This window comes from Aythya ferina (genome assembly GCF_964211825.1).
Source record: "Aythya ferina genome assembly, chromosome: 1".
NCBI lineage: Eukaryota > Metazoa > Chordata > Aves > Anseriformes > Anatidae > Aythya > Aythya ferina.
Window position 1 is genome coordinate 88,362,403 of NC_140296.1, and position 19,717 is coordinate 88,382,119.

Sequence of the window (19,717 nt, forward strand, 5' to 3'; positions counted from 1 at the left end):
TCCATTTCAGTTGTTCTGCAAGGAGAATTTCACCTATTTATGTGTATACCTCATCACTCTTTACCTGAATGGAGGTTATAGTGAGGTGGGTGTCATTCTCTTTTTTCAGGTGACAACTGATAGGATGAGAGGAAATGGCCTCAAGTTGCATCAGGGGAGGTTTAGATTAGATGTCAGGAAGAATTTTTTAACAAAGAGAGTGATTATGCATTGGAACACACTGCCCAGGGTGGAGTTGCCATCTCTGGAGGCATTTAACAGACGTGGATGTGGTGCTTAGGGACTTGGTTTAGTTGGTAGTGTTACATGATGGTAGAACTCGATGATCTTAAGGGTCTTATCCAACCTAAATGCTTCCATGATTCTACGTATGAAAATTATCTGCAAACTAGTATAGTACATATACAGCACTATTCTGTCTTTTTTGATATACTCTTCAATATATTTCCCATGATGCATTCAAACGGGTGACCACATTAAGCACAATGAACTCCATACTTACTTCCCAAGCTCACATTCTATTTCAGGCAGACTAGTCGGCAATGGTTTCTCTACAGTCAGCTTCAGTGCATACCAAAACTCTCCAACCATGTCTGACAGGAATATGACACTAAAAACAGATACATAAACTTGTTATGACATAGATTTTATATATACAATTGAAAACGCAGAGACAAAAATCCAGGAAAACTCAACAAGTTCAAAACAATGAGTTCTTTAATTAAGAGTATCTAAATTCAGCTACCAAGAAGCAATACTATTCACAATTACAAATACAAAAAATGTCTTAATCTTTCATAGCTTTATAGCATGAAAGGTATTTTTCTTTTTCAAAAGTACAGTTCAAAAACATTGCAACTGTTAACTTACAAAAATAAGCTTTAATTTAATTTTAATGTTTGAGTGTTTTCTTTCTAGCCATTTTGTACTCAAAAAGACAAAGAAATAGAAATAGTATTCAACTATATTAAGAAGGAAAACCTTTTCAAATCTACCAATTAAAAATAAGAAATAGATATAGACATATTTATATAAGCATGAAAAAGAGAGGTGTTTCAAAGGAAGTATATTAAGTATACTGTTTCGATATACAATCAAATGTCATGACTAAAAATTGTTTGCTGCTTGGTGAGATATATACAGCACTATACTTCTGTGACAGACGTTCTTACACATTCCATTCCTACTACAAACTTTTTTTCTATTTCTTGGTTGTATTTTATTTTATTTTTTGTTGTTTTTCAGTAGCAATCATAAAAATGTTAAATGAAAGGATAGTAGGCATATTAAAACCTATATGCAATACACCGTGAAAATCCATGACACATTAAGGACCAGCTCTTGTTCTAAATGAGTGAGAACTTTGTCTGTTTCGTGACTCCATGTTCCCAGACTGTCCTCTGCACCAGCAGACCCTTTAAAATGAGCATAAACTAGCTTTGGAAAGAATCATCCAGTTGTAACAGGACAGCTGCCACAAACACTTTTGTAAAGCTCTTCCCAGCTATTACCATAGCAAGGGAAATGGAGCATGGCTGCAGAAAGAATAAATAAATAAATAAATAAATAAATAAATAAATAAATAAATAAAGTGGCTGTATGTGGAAGTATGTTTGTCCAGCAATAATTGTAGCCCTTGGAAGATGCTGGAATTTAAAGCAACTATTAGACAGCTTTCTAATAAACAGCATAATTTTATTGAACATATACAGGTGTGTATCATGTCATCTTTGCATGACATCTAGCCCAAAGTTTCATCAATTAAAACAAACTTTAATCTTATTATTTGGAAATTCTGCACTTGAAAAATACTAGAAATAATGTGTAGCATGAAAACCTGGAGTCTATGCACCTTCAGAATACTTTTATTTCTACAACTTCCCTCAGGGGAAAAACTATGAGGAAGACAGTAGTCATTTTTATAAAATTGTATTGCTTGAAAGTTGTATTGGGTGATGATACCTGACATTATCCAGGTCTTTGCAAAAATCAACAGAATCAAATTGAACACAGATATTGAAATACATGGATTTGGTCTTTGTAGGTATAATGTCTGTGAACACAGACTGTCTCTCTCCCTCCTCAAAAACCCTCTCTTCCCACCCCACAATCACTATATTTTCACCAATTGTTTAATACAGTTGGAAAAAAAATTACAATCAGTCCTTCAAATGAACTATGGTTTAATAATCAAATTCCAGGAAAACAAGCTTTACAATTCTGCACTCTTCAGCTATTTGTTGAACTCATTTAGTTGAAACTAAGACTAAGAGGTCATCTGTCTTTGTATTCATAATTATCATATGGTACAGTCTCTTTTGGATTTCCAACCTAAAGAAACATTTTTAATTTAAAACTTCCACATATTCATTAAATACATCATTACTAATTAATGGAAGATTCTGAAGGTAAATGGATCTACAAAAAGACTATTCAGATGAACAGTTCTTAACCTGTTTTTGGTTGTGTTGCTACAGTTTAGTTCCTCCCGAGAAGCAAAACGAAATCATATTATTCCCTTTGCGGAATTTATAAAATTACAAAATTAACAATTTGTCCAAATATTTCAGAGGGAACTTCTAACATTAAGTAAATATCTAAAACATTGTTCAGTGAATTCTAGGGAACTAGAATAACTAGGGGTTATTCTATGGCCTGTAAATCCAGATTTTCCCATCAGAGGCAAGTTGCTGTTCAGGATACAGTACTACTTCCCCTTGATCTACATCAAGGTTTTAATGAAAATAGTTCACTTATTAGTACAAGAGCCACAACAACCACAAGTATAAAAACTTTGTAATTTACCTTTCATCTGAAGTGCCAACAACAGCTGGAGAAAACTTTAGTTGATAAAAAAATGTTTGTTTAGGTGAAAGAGTGAAAGACTTTTGTCCAGAAAGTGACTGATTCTCCAACACCACACTTAGCTGGAGAATTTCGTCTGTAGGATTCATGATAGGAATATTAATTCCAACAGTATTCTAAGAAGAAAAATATATATATATAACATTACAAAAAAAAAAACAAAACACACACATTATACATAAAAGATACTTCTCAAACAAGTATAGGATGCTGATATATGATTTTTCCTTATGCAAACACAGGTTACACTTCATGTGCATGAACTTCATGTTCATATCTGAACAAACCCAAAAAAGAGAAGTTGTAGTAAGACCCAATTCAGCCAATGTTCCAATTGTAGACTCTTTAATTGCATAGATAAAGAAAAGTCCTAGTCTTCCTAGACAGTCTGCATTTCAACAAGCTACTTTGCCTTCCAGGATATGGTTGAGGCTTGCCAAAATACACCTTTGCATGCAGATCTGCTGTCTTCCCAACACGGCACATCTTCCAAGTCAACTCTCATCAGCCAAGCACAGCCATTTGAAAATATCCATTCTGCAAGCTAGCTAACACCAATGGGATCTGCTAACACCAATGCAGGATCTGTTAATCTTGATGTAACTTAATCTTATTAAGTTACATCATAATAATTAGTATTAAAGTAGCAACACAGCAAACATTCCCTCCCTCTTTCTTTTTACCGTTTTTTATTAACAGTGGTCCCTGTATCTTTCTTAAGTCTATTGACAATTCAGGCAAGGACTATCTTATCTTGAGTATCTGGAAAATGTAGCTGCTCTTAAAGACCCATATAAAATTCCCATTATTGTCATACAAAGGCATCTCTATGGCCTGATTAGAGAAATACATGCATACATTCTACTTTGAACATGTTTAAGATGAGCAGCAATTGGGCAGAGACAGCTCAATCCACACAGCTGCTACATTGCATTCACAAGCTGCTTTTGAACTTGCTATATTTCGTCAGTGTTCCAGTAATTCTCTTCTTTATTTTAACGTTATAAATAGTGTACATCTACCCTATGTACCTTACATCTATAAATATCAACACACTTTATGAAAGTAACCACTTTAAACCGACAGAAAGGAATATACTATTGAAGGAAGACTGCTATCACAATTCAGGATACAAACCTGCTGTTTTAAAAATATATATATGTTCTATTTATATATGTTCATCTGTATAAAATATGCACAATCCAAAACCAAATATATGTGTATATTTCTCTGTATCTATATTTATATCTATTCCTATCTTTGTCTCTTTCCTCTGTTCTGACAAAGAAGCTTATTTCAAAATGCTTTTTGTGTATTGGGGGGGTATTTTTTCTACATATGATGATTTGCTTCTTACAGAAAAATTTTGACATATATATTCTTTTAAAAGTAAATAAATAGAACTGCAACATGAAAGGAGAAAAAGATACAGTTAAAATTACTAATACACTAAAAACTGAGCATGCAATACTTTACAACCCCTCACACAGCTGTCTCGCTCTGGTTTGAGCCTGCCTATGGTTTGGTAATTTCCTATATATTTACATTTATAGAAAATGATTACACGAACACACATAAAATACATTTAATGTTCCACAGATGGTGAGATTACACCCACAGTTTAAATCATTCAAGTGCCTTGCATCAGTAAGATGGGATTTAAATTTGCAGTAAAATATTTTAAAGCTCAGATTAATATTTTTTATTAGTGTAAACAAAATTCTAAATCTATCTACGATTTTATTGCTAAAAGGTTCATAATAATTGTATAGTAAAACACCTGTACTGTTTTGACAAAATCCTTTTCCAGTAGAAAGAAAACATTGAGCTGCTTATTTAGGAGAAAAACACCTGCTATCAAATAAATAAATAAATGAATAAATAAATAAATTTAGCTTTGTTCGCAAAGGAGATTTTATATTGCCCACATTAGCTTAATGGAAAGTAGTGCTCACTTGCCAGTATTAAAAAATTGCCTAGGGTTATGTATTTCCCTGAATTCACAGAATCACAGAATGGCTGAGGTTGACAGGGACCTCTGATGATCATCTGGTCCAACTCCCCTGCCAAGCAGGACCACCTATAGCATGTTGTGCAGGATAGCATCCAGGCGAGTTTTGAATATCTCCAGAGAAGGAGATTCCACAACCTCTCTGGGCAAATTCATCCAGTGCTCTGCCACCCTCACAGCAAAGAAGTTCTTCCTCAAAGAATTTCTTAGGAAAATTGCTTGGAATTCTTGTAAATGTTTCACAAACTTGCCATGGCATGGATGGTGATAAGAGTACATGTGTATGTGTCAACAGAATGCATATATACTGTATATTTTCAGGCCCTAGTGGTTTCTTTCAAATCCTTGTTATGGAGGCATAATACTAAGATAAATCACAAAATAGGCATCCAATTGCCAAGGGTATTATTTTTCATGAAAGGACAATTTTATCAAAAGAAATGCAAAGGAGAAATATCATAGGCAACTCCCAAACACATTTATAGTTTTTAATTTAGATCCACATTTCAGTATTGTGGTTTTTACAACATTTTGGCAGAGGAAGAAAATAAATGTTGAAAAAATAATACGAGAATTAATCTCACTAGTCTTCAAACTGCTCCTTGTACCAAGATTGCCAGTGTCCAACATTGCACTGGCAATTGCACCAGAATGGTGCAATATGTCATTTTGTAATTCCTTTAGAACTTGTGATCCACTTTGTCTGGTATAGGAAAATTAAAATAATCTAGTTAGGGTAAAATAAAATAAAAATAAATGTAAATACAAGATAACATTTGTTCTCTGTGGAACTTGAAAAAAACAGTTGACTGCTTTTACTTTATCCTATAATAATAGCCCAAGTCTATGTATAGGTCTAATATTCTATTATCAAGACTTTGCCTCAAAAGATGCTTAGCAGCATCAATTAATATTTTGTGATATGTTTTTGCTGAGTTATTTTCCTGGCATATTTTATACCAAAGATTTTCTAATCATCCCATTCTCTGCATCCTTCTTTTAGCAACTGTATCTTTAGATTCATAATACTTAAATTAATATTCCATGAATATGTATGCTGCACTGAACTATGAACTAGTGCTCCACTAACTTTCACAAGATAGCTCACAAGAAGATGGACATCACTGTGCATAGTAATCTTATCTATGTTTGAACTTTAATAATAATTCTATTCTAATCACCATCAGATGCCAATAAAAGCGGTCTCTGGGCAAAGTTCCTGAGAGCCTAACTACATTTCTACATGTTTTAGAACAATTGTGTTCAATTAAAATCCAGTTTCATTATGGAGATGACATTAACTCCACATCTATTTGCAGCTTTTCCAGTCAAAGGACATTGAGTAAGAAACACTTGTACCTGCTCCTGATTTTGCCAGACTACTGCTCAGAAGAAATTTTTTAATTCAGGTAAGTGGTAAGAATTTTAGCTTGATAGACCTGTTGAGATAACAGCAGAAATTCTTCTCTTTGTAGGTCCTTGTCTAAATCATTGTTCTGACAAGTAACAAGTTACTTTTTTCTCTTGGCTGCACCTGATGACAAGCGGCAATGTTGTTTACTCACAAGATTGAACTTGCAAAGGTGGCAGTAACACTGAAAAAATAGCTCTTGGCTTTCTACCTACACTGGGCCCAAAAAGATCAGAGCAATCAATGTCACCATCAGTGCATCTGTATGTTGGTAGAAAGTTAGTTTCTTTTTGTGTCCTCCTACAACCTTAAATTAGTATTTCATTATTATTTGATTCTCTTTCTTGGAATAAAAGAAGCTGAAGAGAACATCACAGCAGAGTTGATGTCAAGAGTTCTAAAGCAGTGCTGAATGCAGTTCAACCCGAATTGGTCAAAATAGTTGTAGAAATTAGAGCTGGCTCTTGAACTGATGGTGCAATAAGCCTCCAATGCACACCTCTCCTCACCACTGCTCCACCACCCCCACAAACTTCTAGTCCAGACCCACATGTCCTCACTCAGCCAGGTCTTTCTCTCGTGGATCATTCAGAACAATGGAAGTCCTTAACCTCATTTGTCTGGAGGGGGTTTTAGCTTTTAGCTTTCTACTCACTCACAGTTTAATGGAGTGGATCTTCATCAAGTGAACCATTCCCCTCACCATATAGCTCAATTTTTTTTCTCTCTTTGAGGTAAACTGTTAGCTGAGATAACCCTCTTCTTTCCTTGAAAGGGAATGATGACAGAAGGGAACACTGCCGTGTCTTCACATTATACTTGGCATATTTTGCCTTAAAAATATTAGTTTGCAAAAAGGCACTAACTGCTCATAAATAGTTAAGTCTTTACCAGAATAGCAAATGTAACTACTTAAAGTCTAGAAGTAAATACCTTAAGTAAATTATGCTTTTTAAAAACTTGCTTAGCTTTGAACCCAGCCTTATCACTACTATAGTAAAAGAAACAAACTAAAAGAAAAAAATTATGCACAAGACATCTAGTATTAGAGGCTAATAGTACAATGAGTTCCAGGTGTAAAATTACATATAAATTTACATGTAAAAATCACACTACACTGAATTTGTTTTAACTGAAATGGGCATTAAATAACTAAGTAATAATGCCCTAAAACAGAATACAGAGACTATTAGTTCATAAATTATTGTAATAACTCTAAGCTCACCAACTACAGAATCCTACACTATTATCATCTTTATAGAGGCTAGACACTGTAGTGAGGAAAGAAACTGGGGAAAATGTGTTATAATAAATGATTGCTAAAAATTCCTTTCAGAAATTGAAGGAAAGGAGGGGACTGCAGAAGTTTTATGTTCTGTGACTCAGTTGTGGTTTAACCCTGGTAGGAAGCACCAAAAAGAGAAAGAACTAAAAAACAGAACAAAAGGAGAAGAAAAACAAACAAACAAACAAACAAAAAAACAACAAACCCACAATCAATGCAATTGCTCACCACCAGCTGACAAATGTCTAGCCAGTCCCTGAGCAATGTCAACCGCTGCCAGCCAACTACCCCACTTTTACTGCTGAGCAAGACACCATATGGTATGGAATATCCCTTTGGTCATCCCTATGGCTCAGCTGTCGTGGCTGTGTCTTCTCCCAGCTTCTTGTGCACCCCCAACTTACTCACTCATAGGCAGCTTGAGAAACAGAAAAGACCTTGACTGTGTGGAAGCACTGCTCAGCAACAGCTAAGTCATTGTTCCATTATCAAAATGGTTTTCATCACAAATCCAAAGCATAGCACCATATGAGCCTAGATGAAGAAATCAATCCCAAACAAAACTCTATCCCAAATAAACCAGCACAAACTCTGTTATGTCCTCAGCTCCACCAAAGGAAACATTCTCAATGAGAAACACAAATCAAAATTATATATTACAATGCTTTTAAAGACATACAGGATAAGCCAATGCACTAAATATGTGCATATCTGGACTTCATGCACACTAGTTTTGTCCATCTGTTTGATGCTTTATATATATACACATATGGATATGTATATACAGATAGATAGAATTTGTAACAGCAACTTGAGGTGAATTACGAGAGAATTGTTATATTAATGTACTTATAAAAGTCATGCCTAACATGGGGATACAGACTTTCTCAAAGTCAAATTAACATCCCAAGTTTCCGTAACTGAGGAACAAATAACTATGCTTATATCTTAATGATAACTATCCTTATATCTGAATGAATATTCTTTTACTTTTGAAATCAAGGCCACCTCTGAGTCCATGTAGACTGAAACTGAATAATTATCCATCCTTCTGAGACCACAGGCAGATTTCTTTTTCAGATCTAGCAGTGTGAGATGAAAAAATTATCAATTACAGCTACTTTTCACCGGGGTGAAAAAGTTGGTGCTTTCAGTGATCAGCTTTACTGGCCTAGCCACAGTATAAACGAACCTGGCTTTTCAATGCTGAAGTGGGTTAGAGAGCACTATCAAAAACATATAACAATAGGTTAATCTTTCCCATTAGCACAGCCAATATAGAAGGAGATATCTGCCACTGTGTTAATGTAACAAAGGACCAAATCCATCTTCAGAAGGTTTTAAAGGAAAATCATTTTTAAAGGAAAATCATTCTGTCAACACTCTTTTTTGGGAAGCATGACTCAGCAACTGATAAATTTCTGTACAGATCCTACTCATCATTCTTATAGGTCACCTTGCTGTGCAGATGCACGTAGTATATGAGATGTAGAGTAGAATCCCAATAATGGAAAACAGTTTGAATCAAATCAATAGATGCCTTTACATTTCTTGTTCGACAGAACTATTTTGGATGATTGACACTTGAGTAAATCCAGGCTTCATCTGTCAAAAAGAGACATCTGTCTTTTCTCCAAAACGTTCAATCTACTTCACATACTATGTCATATCTGTATTGCCAGAGCAAAATATGACTTTCTATAGCTTAAACTCAGTATCACTCAATAAAAGCATTAGAAAGTGCAACATTTCTGTTAGAAATATACTGCAATTAGATAATGAAATCAAAGCAGTTATCAGCTATTACTGACTTTCCAAATCATCAGTTATGTCTCTTGTGAAGGTAATATACAATATACAGAGACATTTGCCCAAAATCAGCCCTCAAAATAGCAGTGAACACCATTTGTAACTAACCTTTTCTTTCAGGGAAGCCCAGGAGATGTAAAATTTTAGGATGATTTCAGTTTCTAAATAACTTCTAATATATCTGACAGTTAACAAAGAATGTCTTTTTCAATCATTTCTCTCAGAACTAGTCTAAATCTTACCCACAGAGATATTAGTGAATGCCAATCAGGAAACTATTTAAGGAAATCTTTGTAAATGTCTTAGTTAGCAAAACTAAAAACCAACCAACCAGCCAAAACAAACAAGCAAAAAATGAAACGAAATATGAGATCTACAAAGTTTAGTTCCTGAGCTAATTGTATCCACCCATATAATGCTACAACAAACAGCTAGCTGTGGTTATTTTCTGCTTGTCTCTGATTTGTTTTCAAGTGCTGTAAATTCACAGTTCCAATAGATTGCAACAGGCTTTGGAAGGCTTGATGTGTGCTGATGATTTCTGCACATACTGACATTTCATAATGACATCAGTGACTGAAATAACAGAATTAATTCTAGGAGATTATTCTAAAAGCATTTAGTTAGCATATTAGATGTTGAAACTGGTATTTGTACCATGAGTGTATCATCCTGTATTGAAAATTTGATGTGGTGAGGTCAGGAAGCTCCCTCTGGCATGAAACTACAACCATGACAAAGATTACATCAGTGAAATGCTGAGCTATGAGACAGCTCAGAACTGGTGCACTTAGCTCATAGAGACCAAAAGGAAGTGAGCAATACTTCTTATATTCCAGTGCTTCCAAGACTTTCAAAAGGACTCAGCAAAATCATACTTACAGCCACTTATCAGAACCTAATGATAATAGCAGTAATGACTGATTACTACATACTTTAATTGTCATTAATGACTTCAGTTAGACCTCTGGAAGCAAATATTCTACTGTGTACTCCTACGCCCAGCTCATGGAGGTATGAGCTAACCAAAGGTACTTTGGTTTTTAAAACTAGTAAATCGTATTTCATTTTATTTAATTTTATGACCATGGTGATGAGATAATTTACATCTCAGCTACACCATCAGTATCAAGTTGCTCAATCAGCAGAGGTAAAATACTAATTAATTTGTCTGTAGTAGATCAAGCATCTACAGTAATTCTTACTCTGTAGGTCTAAAAAGAGAATCTGAAATTGGTAAGGAAACAAGTTTCTTTGTGATTTAAAAGACTGGCCCCATAATTCCACATAAATGATCAGAGTGCTGGAGCACTTCTGTGAAGAAAGGCTGAGAGAGCTGAGGCTGTGCAGCCTGAAGAAGAGAAGGCTCTGGGGAGACCTCACTGCAGCCTTTCAATATTTAAAGGAGGCTTAGAAAAAAGATGGAGAGCAGCATTTTACTCGTGCAGATAATCATAGGACAAGGGGAAATGGTTTTATACTAAAAAAGGGGAGATTTAAATTAGAGGTTAGGAGGAAATTCTTCACTCAGAGGGTGGTGAGGCACTGGAACAGGTTGCCCAGAGAAGGTGCGGATGCCCCATCCCTGGAGGTGTTCAAGGCCAGGGTAGATGAGGCCCTGGGTAACCTGATCTAGTGGGTGGCATCGGGGTTGGAACTAGGTGATTTTGAAGGTCTCTTCCAACCCAAGCCATTCTGTGATTTTATGATAATTATTGCTGGCATGAAACATGTAGAGGTATAAAGCATAGAACAAAATTAAATTGTCAGTTTCTATTGAGAACAACATTAATTCTCCAAGTGTAGGCAGAGACAAATTCATGCCCTCCCAAATCCTAGAAAATTCTTTTTTCTAAAGCCAACTTTATATATATATATGCACATGATGCAGTCTATGGAGCCAGTTCTGTCTTACTATGACATAAAGAATAAGATAAACATTAAAGATAAAAATCTCTCATACAGAAAGAAATGCTGCATTATTAAATTTGTCTTCCATATGTGATATATTAGAGGTTCTCAGAGACTAGATTAGCAATCTGTTCTACACACTCCCTCAGTATTATCAGAATCATTTCTCTAAAAAAATAATGTAAGTTCACTATATCACAAGCAATATCTATTACTAAAATTAACACCAATATATATATTATATATGTTTGCTACTAGATCTTCTGAAGGAGTTAAAATTAGAGCAGTCTGAATGAAAGCCCACTCTTGCACTTCTCTGGGTCTCTGTGTGCAATTTGGCTAGTTCTGCTGTCACCCAGAATACAGTCTCTCTCCCTCTTCATGGGGTAGAATGGGAAGGATGTAGAAAAGAGAAAATGTTTAATAAGAGAACCATGGATTTATGAGTAAAAATGTAAAAACCTTTAAATACTGATGTCTCTCTATTTCTTTGTGTTCAGTTTTGAGTACCTAGCAGATGATCTTGCAAGGAAAAGGACTACTATCATAAGCCCCTGAAACATACTTTTATTTTGCATATCCATATATTTGGACATGAGCCATTATTTCATCATATACCCTCTACAGAGTAAAAGGTATCTTCCCAAGATTTCAGTTTTAAAACCTAGGTAAATATCAATGAGTTTGTATTCCTCAATTGTTTTATTCATCCTCCAGTCACCATCCGCTCTGTATGGATCACACAGAACAGACTATTGCATTTGTTTTTCTAGAAACTGCCAAAAATAAGGAGGCTTGAAAGTCAGAAAGAGCTGGAACCAGTAACGGAAGCACCCTGCCTATTCTTAGATGTGCATGTAAATATCTTGCTAAGTGTGAAGATTATGACAGTGATCTTTTCAAATCATAACCAAAAAGTGCAGAAAATGTATAAGTGGCACAAAGCTGGAAGCTATTGCAAATGGCAACAGTGGGACAAGTTTTATGGCAGCAAGAACTCTAATGGAAGAGGGGGTGGGTAGCATATGTTTCCAAGTTACAATATCAACTTTTCCTTACTCATGGCTCTCAGGGACTTGAGAGAGACTCGGCAGAGAATAGACTAAACTATTGTCTCCGCTCTTGTGTAGAAACCAAACTCAATCCCTTCCAGGCATTTGGTTTTATTAAAGCAGAAACTCATAACTCACTGTTCAAAACAGACTGTCGCCTCTAGCTTAGTTCTGCTGTTCAGATACTACCTGCAGCTCACACATTAGATATTTCCTCAAGAATGCCAATGCTATTTTTCATATACATGGATAGTTAGAAACTCTCTTGCCCCAGCAAATCAGCAATATACACTTAGACTTTTTTCCATGAAATAGACAGCTGCTGAATCATACCTGTGTCTGACACAATAACTGCCAGCCTTTTAGGTATTATACACCAAAAAAAAACCTTAAGATTTTGATTACTTGTTGACCTCTACACACAGTCTGAATAAAACCACTATAATATTTGCAAACCAAAGTTTGAACTGCTAAACTGTTCAGTTTAAAGTCAATTTTTCTAAACAGTCTGAGACTATGAACCTGAATTATCAGACTAAATTCAACCTCTCTACTACTGTTCCCAATTCAGAAATCCATAGTAATTACTGAAGTAAAATATAGTAAACAAAAAAAAATTGTTTTGTTTTGTTTCGAATTGTTACAGTGTTGTCAATAGCTGAAGATATTTAATCAATTGGTAAATTTTTTAAAACATGGTTGTTTCTCTACATTTAGGACTAAGGAAATTAAAAACGTACAAACAATTTATAATAACTGTAAGTATTATTTAATTACTAATCATGAGCAAGAAATATTCATGAACAAATTGTAATTTGTCATTTGAAAGCTTCTTGCTTTACTCTATATGCTTTATTAATAAGTAAACAATTGCTATTGCTTTCCACATGAAATGAATAGTGCTAATTTGTACTCTACTTTCCACTCAAATAAGTTTAGCTGGATTTTTTTCAATTAAAATATCTTCTGTTGGGAACCAATTGTCTGACCTTTAAGTTACAAGCTTTTTTATAACTAGCACTGGAGAATAAACTAGCGGTATCTACGCTCAGAATGTTTTTGGCTTCTGTTTTAATATTTTAGTTGCAATGATTTTCATATTCCTTCAAGGGAATTGAAATCAAACAGCAGATTTATTCTAAAAAAGCTGAAGAACAGTTTTCAGACATTAACAGACATGGGTCCCTCCTTTCTAGGAAAGAGGATGATTACATAAGTCCATACTGTCACAGTTATATAGTCATTCCTTACTCTGATTCAAATAGAAAAGATGTGTTTTTCCTCTCTAAAATATATTCAAGTCTAAAGTTGAAACACCAACTAAAAATGAATAACAAGTAATAATTTAGTAATTCCTGACTTGTTACATAACAATGTAATAAGCAAGTAATTTCTGAGTTAATAGCATCCTCTGCACTTCAGCATGGCATCTGTTTTCTAATCAAATCCGTAATCAACTGGTTTTATATACTGACAATTTCTGATTCAGATTCTGTTTGAGAATATTGGTATGTGTGGATGAATTTGTTGCTCATTGTAATGATGCCACTTAATTATAATTAGCTGTCTCAAAAGCTGTGCATGCTACCCATAGAAGTAATGCAGAAATGGAGAAAAGCTAGCTGCTTCAACCCATGCACTATAAAATGGTATTTGAATTTCACTCCAGCATTTTTAAATAGTATCCTAGAAATGATATTTTGGAAAGCAGAGATATTGTTATATTTTGTGAGACTAGTAGCACCCCTACCAAGTTAGTCTTAAGTAAAAGGTACAGCTTCCTGATACATAGATGGATAGAGGAATGGAAATAATAATAGAGACCCCTTCTTCATTTTTTCCTCATATTACACAAGGAAAGCAGTGAGTTCACACTAACTCACACTAATCATAGAAGGAAAAAGCAGTAGAAGTACTAATTTTCCTGGCAACTCACAAAAATGTCAGGAAAGGTTTTGGGGTAATACTTCTGCAAACAAGCAAACAAAACATCCTCAGATCACTTGTAAGAGCCTCCAAATATAGTGTGAAAATCTGAACTTAATACAACTACATTTTTTTGAGAAATTGTTTTCTCACTGTGCTCTTTGAGATTCCTCTGATTGTTCTTTAAAAAAGCACACCAACAGAGTGCATATGCATCCTCATTCTGCCTTGAGATGAAAATCTAACATAAGTTACACTGATTTGAAACACTGAGATATATCCATGGAACAGAGTTCATATACCAAGTTTTACTTTCAGTGACGAATTTTTAATACCTCATTCACTAAGTTGAAAGACGTACGGAAGACGTACGAGGAACGGCTGAGGTCACTGGGCCTGTTCAGCCTGGAGAAGAGGAGGCTGAGGGGAGACCTCATCACAGTCTACAACTTCCTCGTAAGGGGGTGTCGAGAGGCAGGAGACCTTTTCTCCATTAACACTAGTGACAGGACCCGCGGGAATGGGGTTAAGCTGAGGCAGGGGAAATTTAGGCTGGACGTCAGGAGGGGGTTCTTCACAGAGAGGGTGGTTGCACACTGGAACAGGCTCCCCAGGGAAGTGGTCACTGCACCGAGCCTGTCTGAATTTAAGAAGAGATTGGACTGTGAACTTAGGCACATGGTCTGAACTTTTGGGTAGACCTGTGCGGTGTCAAGAGTTGGACTTGATGATCCTTAAGGGTCCCTTCCAACTCAGGATATTCTATGATTCTATGATTCTATGATTCTAAGTTATATTACGATTATTCCAGACAGCATCAGTGAGCAAGCTAAAAAATAATAAAAATAAAAAAATGAAAAAAAAAGAAGAAGAAGAAGAAGAAAGAACTAACTTTCTCTGTGGACTTGGTCTGTTTAATGTTAGAGCAAAAAAAAATGCTCTTGTTTTGATACATCAGCCACAACAGTAGTTATGGACTGCGTGACATAGTAGTTTACTTACAAGAAAATTATTCATTTGACAGTATGATTCATATATACGACCACTCATCTAGCATAGATAAAATATCCCTCTAGTTACTTAGAGCTATCCTTACATTTTTGTTCAACAGTAGTTAGTGACAGCTCAGCTGTCATCTTGGGATCTGCATCAAATCCCTGCTGTGCTATCATAGGAATGATTAATGCATGTGTAGGGAGAGGAGGAGGGGATTAGTAGCTGCTATGTATTCATATTAAAAAAAAAAAAAAAAAAAAATCATTAGCATTCTACTAAATCTAATAATTTACCCTCCTTTTGACAACTACTTACTTTATGGGCTATATAAACATGTTCTGGTCTGAATAATTTCCAAAATGCTTTTAGTTAGAGCAATTAATAATTACAACCTTCCCAAATTTGTTTTTCTTCCACAAAGCATGCTGCCATGGTTCTTTTACAGAGTGTTACTTTTTATGCTACCAATTTTTATGAAAGCGTGTTCTAAAAATTAGTCTTAATGCATGGTTCATAATTCAGGTTATGCATTTTCTGAGAATATGATCTAACTATCTTCCATGTATAACAATATTCTGTTTAGTACAGAATTTATGAAAAATTAAGGCACTACAGCTATGAATACGCTGTGTGTCACTTGTTAACTGCCAAGTTACATAATTAAAAAAGGTATTCTTAATTATGTTTTTTACACTTATTAAAATAGTAAATGAAAAATAATAAAAGAGACAAAGACACAATTTAAATTATCATTTGGATCTACTTTAAAACTGGTTGTATTTATAACAAGCTCTCCACATCATACTTGTCAATTGACATAATACAGTTCTAAGGATATGCAAACTCCTGTTATAATAAACATGACGAGGTCTCTTTTGGCATGAAGATTTACAAAGGTCTAGGTGCAAAAAATTATCTATATTAGCATGTAGTGAGGCATAAAAAGGAGTAGTCATGTAGAGCAAAACAATTTGTGCTAAGTACCCAGCATGCATACAGTACAATTTCCTGATAATTTTTTTTTTTTTTTCTTATTAGTAGTCCTGGTTCACGCCAATAAAGTAAGCACCCATTAATTGTTGGAAAACATTAGATGAGCTCATTGAAAATATTATCCTTTTAAATTTAACCCAAGAAGGATCCAGTCCATGCATTCCTGGGTTGATGTGTGATATAAATGAAACTCCGTAAGTGGGAATGATCAGGAGAGCCACCCCAGAAATATGCTATTGCTATGAACTGAAAGGCTAACACAGATAACTTATGTCATGTGGGTCCCATTCAAGTGATTAAACAAAAGGGGAACCATTCCTTGAACCCATATATCTATCCTCAGAGTAGAAAAACATCACTGAGATGGCAAGGATGCTACTGCTGATGATATAAATTATAAATAAGAAGGGAAAACCATTTCTGGCACTGGGTGAGAAAAATTCAAAGAGTAGAACCCAAAATGGGACTAGTAGGAATTCCATGTTTTTATCCACCCTCCCTTCCTTCTCAGCTTCCCCTTTAAAGAACAGAGTAGGATTTGATTTGGGATGCCCAAACAATGGCTTCTTCTCTCTTTATACAGTAGGGTACATCATGCTAAGGTCAATACAGTTTCAAATTGAATTGTTCTGAGCTTTCTGAGTTGCATTTCAAAATCTAATTGATAGTAACAACTGTGTGTTCCTTGTTGCTTCCTCTTAGAATTCCAGAACAACTTTGCCACTAGCAAGTGAACAGTATTTTTGTGATCAAGAAAAATGTTAGTTCCACATGCTAAACTGCAGAATCTTTCTTGCAAACATCTGTGAGACAGCAAAACATGCCCTGAGTTCTAAAATTCAGAATGAATTTGAAAAGGTGGTAGATTCGGGAGGGGAAAAAAAAAAAAAAAAAAGCAAAAAGGCAAGCAAGAAAAAAACACCACTGTTATTAAGCCTACACTATCTAGAATTCATAGCAGGGAAAAAAAAAAAAAAAAGCCTGAAATATATTATAGAATTATTTGTAAAGTAAAATATAAATTAAAAAGTTCAGTGCTGTATCCTCTACTATCTCTACTGTTGCTGGTTTGTTTACCTTTCTTTTGATTTTACTTACCACAGGCTCGTCTTGACAAGACAGAACAGAATAAGAATACATTAATTCTTTCATGAAAGATAAAATAAATTATTGGACATATGATCACAGAGGATACTTTCTCCCTTTTGAGTGAACTACCTTTTAGGCGACTTCTTTAAATTGACTTGATAAAGTTTGTCAGAGTGAAATGCAGCCTAAAATTTGCACTGGAGAGAAAGACCTAAGGTGACACGTCTCCAACATCAGTCTCCCATATGTCATGTAGAACAAAACAAAACTTAGTGGCATTTTTCAAAACCATGGAACAGGTAATGAGGTACAAGCAGCCTCATAAATCCAGAATATCCTTACTGAAATAATTCCAAGCACAGTGCTGTGCTGGGAAATGTTTATGGAAGTAGCACAATCAATGGAGTTTTTAATGACTGTAGGGAAATGTTCTCTACAGGCCAGCAGTGCCAAGCAATGGAATGAGTTTTCAGGCTGGACTGAAAGGCAAAGGACATCAAAAAGAGACAGATTTAGTGTTTAGAATTCAGATTGACTGCTTTCATTAGGTCAGTTGGTGAAAAAATAAAATTTGAAGCAGGGCAGTAGCTGATGAAGTTGTAAGGTAAGGTTGGAGGTGCTTGTTATAAGCAGCAACAGGACTGAGTGGGTTATTTCAGTATTAGCAACACTGGACAATATCACGTCTCTGGGTGCATCGTCTAAGTACTCATAAAGATACACAAGGCTTTGACAATCAAGGAGGGCAGGAATCCTTCATGGTTGGAATGCATCCCTACAACCTTTCCAGGTTTCACTAGTTGATCTAATTTCAATTATTACACCTGGTGTTTATAAAATAAATCTGCATCTGGCGAATCTACCTTTATTTCAATAAAGTCATTCTCATTTCTGTAATGGTGATGGATGCACTTAAGAGTGTTCAGAGCCTGGATTAGAAAGAATATCCAGATCGTCAAGCTGTAGGGCTCACAGCATCAATCATTGCTACTCCCGATAATGGTTGATGTGTGCATCAGTACATTGTCTTTTTTCTTTCAGAGATGCAATTTATTGTTATAGTCAAAATATTAGCTACTCATGGAAATTTTAAAAATTGACATTATTGTCAGATGAAATAAACTACACATGGTTGACAGTATAAAATTTATCACAAGTACTCAATATATATGCAGGAAAATAAGATGCTTTCATGTGATAAAAAACTGCATAATGTACTGTGCTAGCTTGGGCTGGGATAATTAACTTTCTTCATAGTAGCTGGTATGGGGCTATGGTTTGGATTTGTGACTGAAACTGTCGATAATACAATGATGCATATTGATAACACCATGATTTTAGTTGTTGCTGAGTGGTGTTTACACAGAGTCAAGGTCTTTTCTGTTTCTCATGCTGCCCTTCCAGTGAGAAGGCTGGAGATGCACAGAAAGCTAGGAGATGACACAACCAGGACAGCTACCCAAACTAACCAAAGGGGTATTCCATACCATATCGTATCATGCTCAGCAATAAGTACTTGGGGGGAAGTTTGTCTAGGCTGCCGCTGCTTGGGATTAGCCGGGCATAAATTGGCTGGTAATAAGTGATTGTGTTTTGTATCACTTGTTTTTTTGTTTCTTTGTTTTCTTTCTTTTTCTTGGAGTTGCTTTTGTTTTGCTTCCTTTGTTTTCTTATTAAACTGTCTTTATTTTAAGCCACTAGTTTTCTAACTTTTGCCCTTCTGATTCTCTTTTCCCATCCCCATAGGGTCAGGAAGTGAGCAAGCAGTTGTGTGGTGCTTAGCTGACTACCAGGCTAAAATCACAACATGTACTTATGTGGTTATCATATGTTTCTAAAGACAACTTACTACATATCAGGAATCTTGATTAATCCATAGAATCATAGAATCATAGAATCATAGAATATCCTGAGTTGGAAGGGACCCTTAAGGATCATCAAGTCCAACTCTTGACACCGCACAGGTCTACCCAAAAGTTCAGACCATGTGCCTAAGTTCACAGTCCAATCTCTTCTTAAATTCAGACAGGCTCGGTGCAGTGACCACTTCTCTGGGGAGCCTGTTCCAGTGTGCAACCACCCTCTCTGTGAAGAACCCCCTCCTGACGTCCAGCCTAAATTTCCCCTGCCTCAGCTTAACCCCGTTCCCGCGGGTCCTGTCACTAGCGTTGATGGAGAAAAGGTCTCCTGCCTCTCGACACCCCCTTATCAGAGCATAATATAGATACATTCTTGATTAGAGAATTAATATCTTTTCTCAATATTTTTTGGCTATGCTGTGGACCTTCTCAATTGTAGAATATATAAAAAACAAATCACTCAAAAAAAAAAAAAAAGAGAGAAAAAAAAAAAAAAAGGGGTAAGCTGCA

General features: G+C 35.4%; 1 protein-coding gene across 1 annotated transcript in view; it reads right to left on the reverse strand.

The window, feature by feature from the left end:
- The window catches only part of CFAP47 (cilia and flagella associated protein 47), a 300,477-nt gene that overhangs the window by 93,933 nt on the left and 186,827 nt on the right, over positions 1-19,717 (reverse strand). The window contains exons 51-52 of the mRNA XM_084506723.1: positions 2,806-2,981; positions 503-610 (exon numbers count right to left, since the gene is read on the reverse strand). Coding sequence (XP_084362849.1) covers positions 503-610; positions 2,806-2,981 — 284 coding nt within the window. The remainder of the gene's footprint in view (positions 1-502; positions 611-2,805; positions 2,982-19,717) is intronic.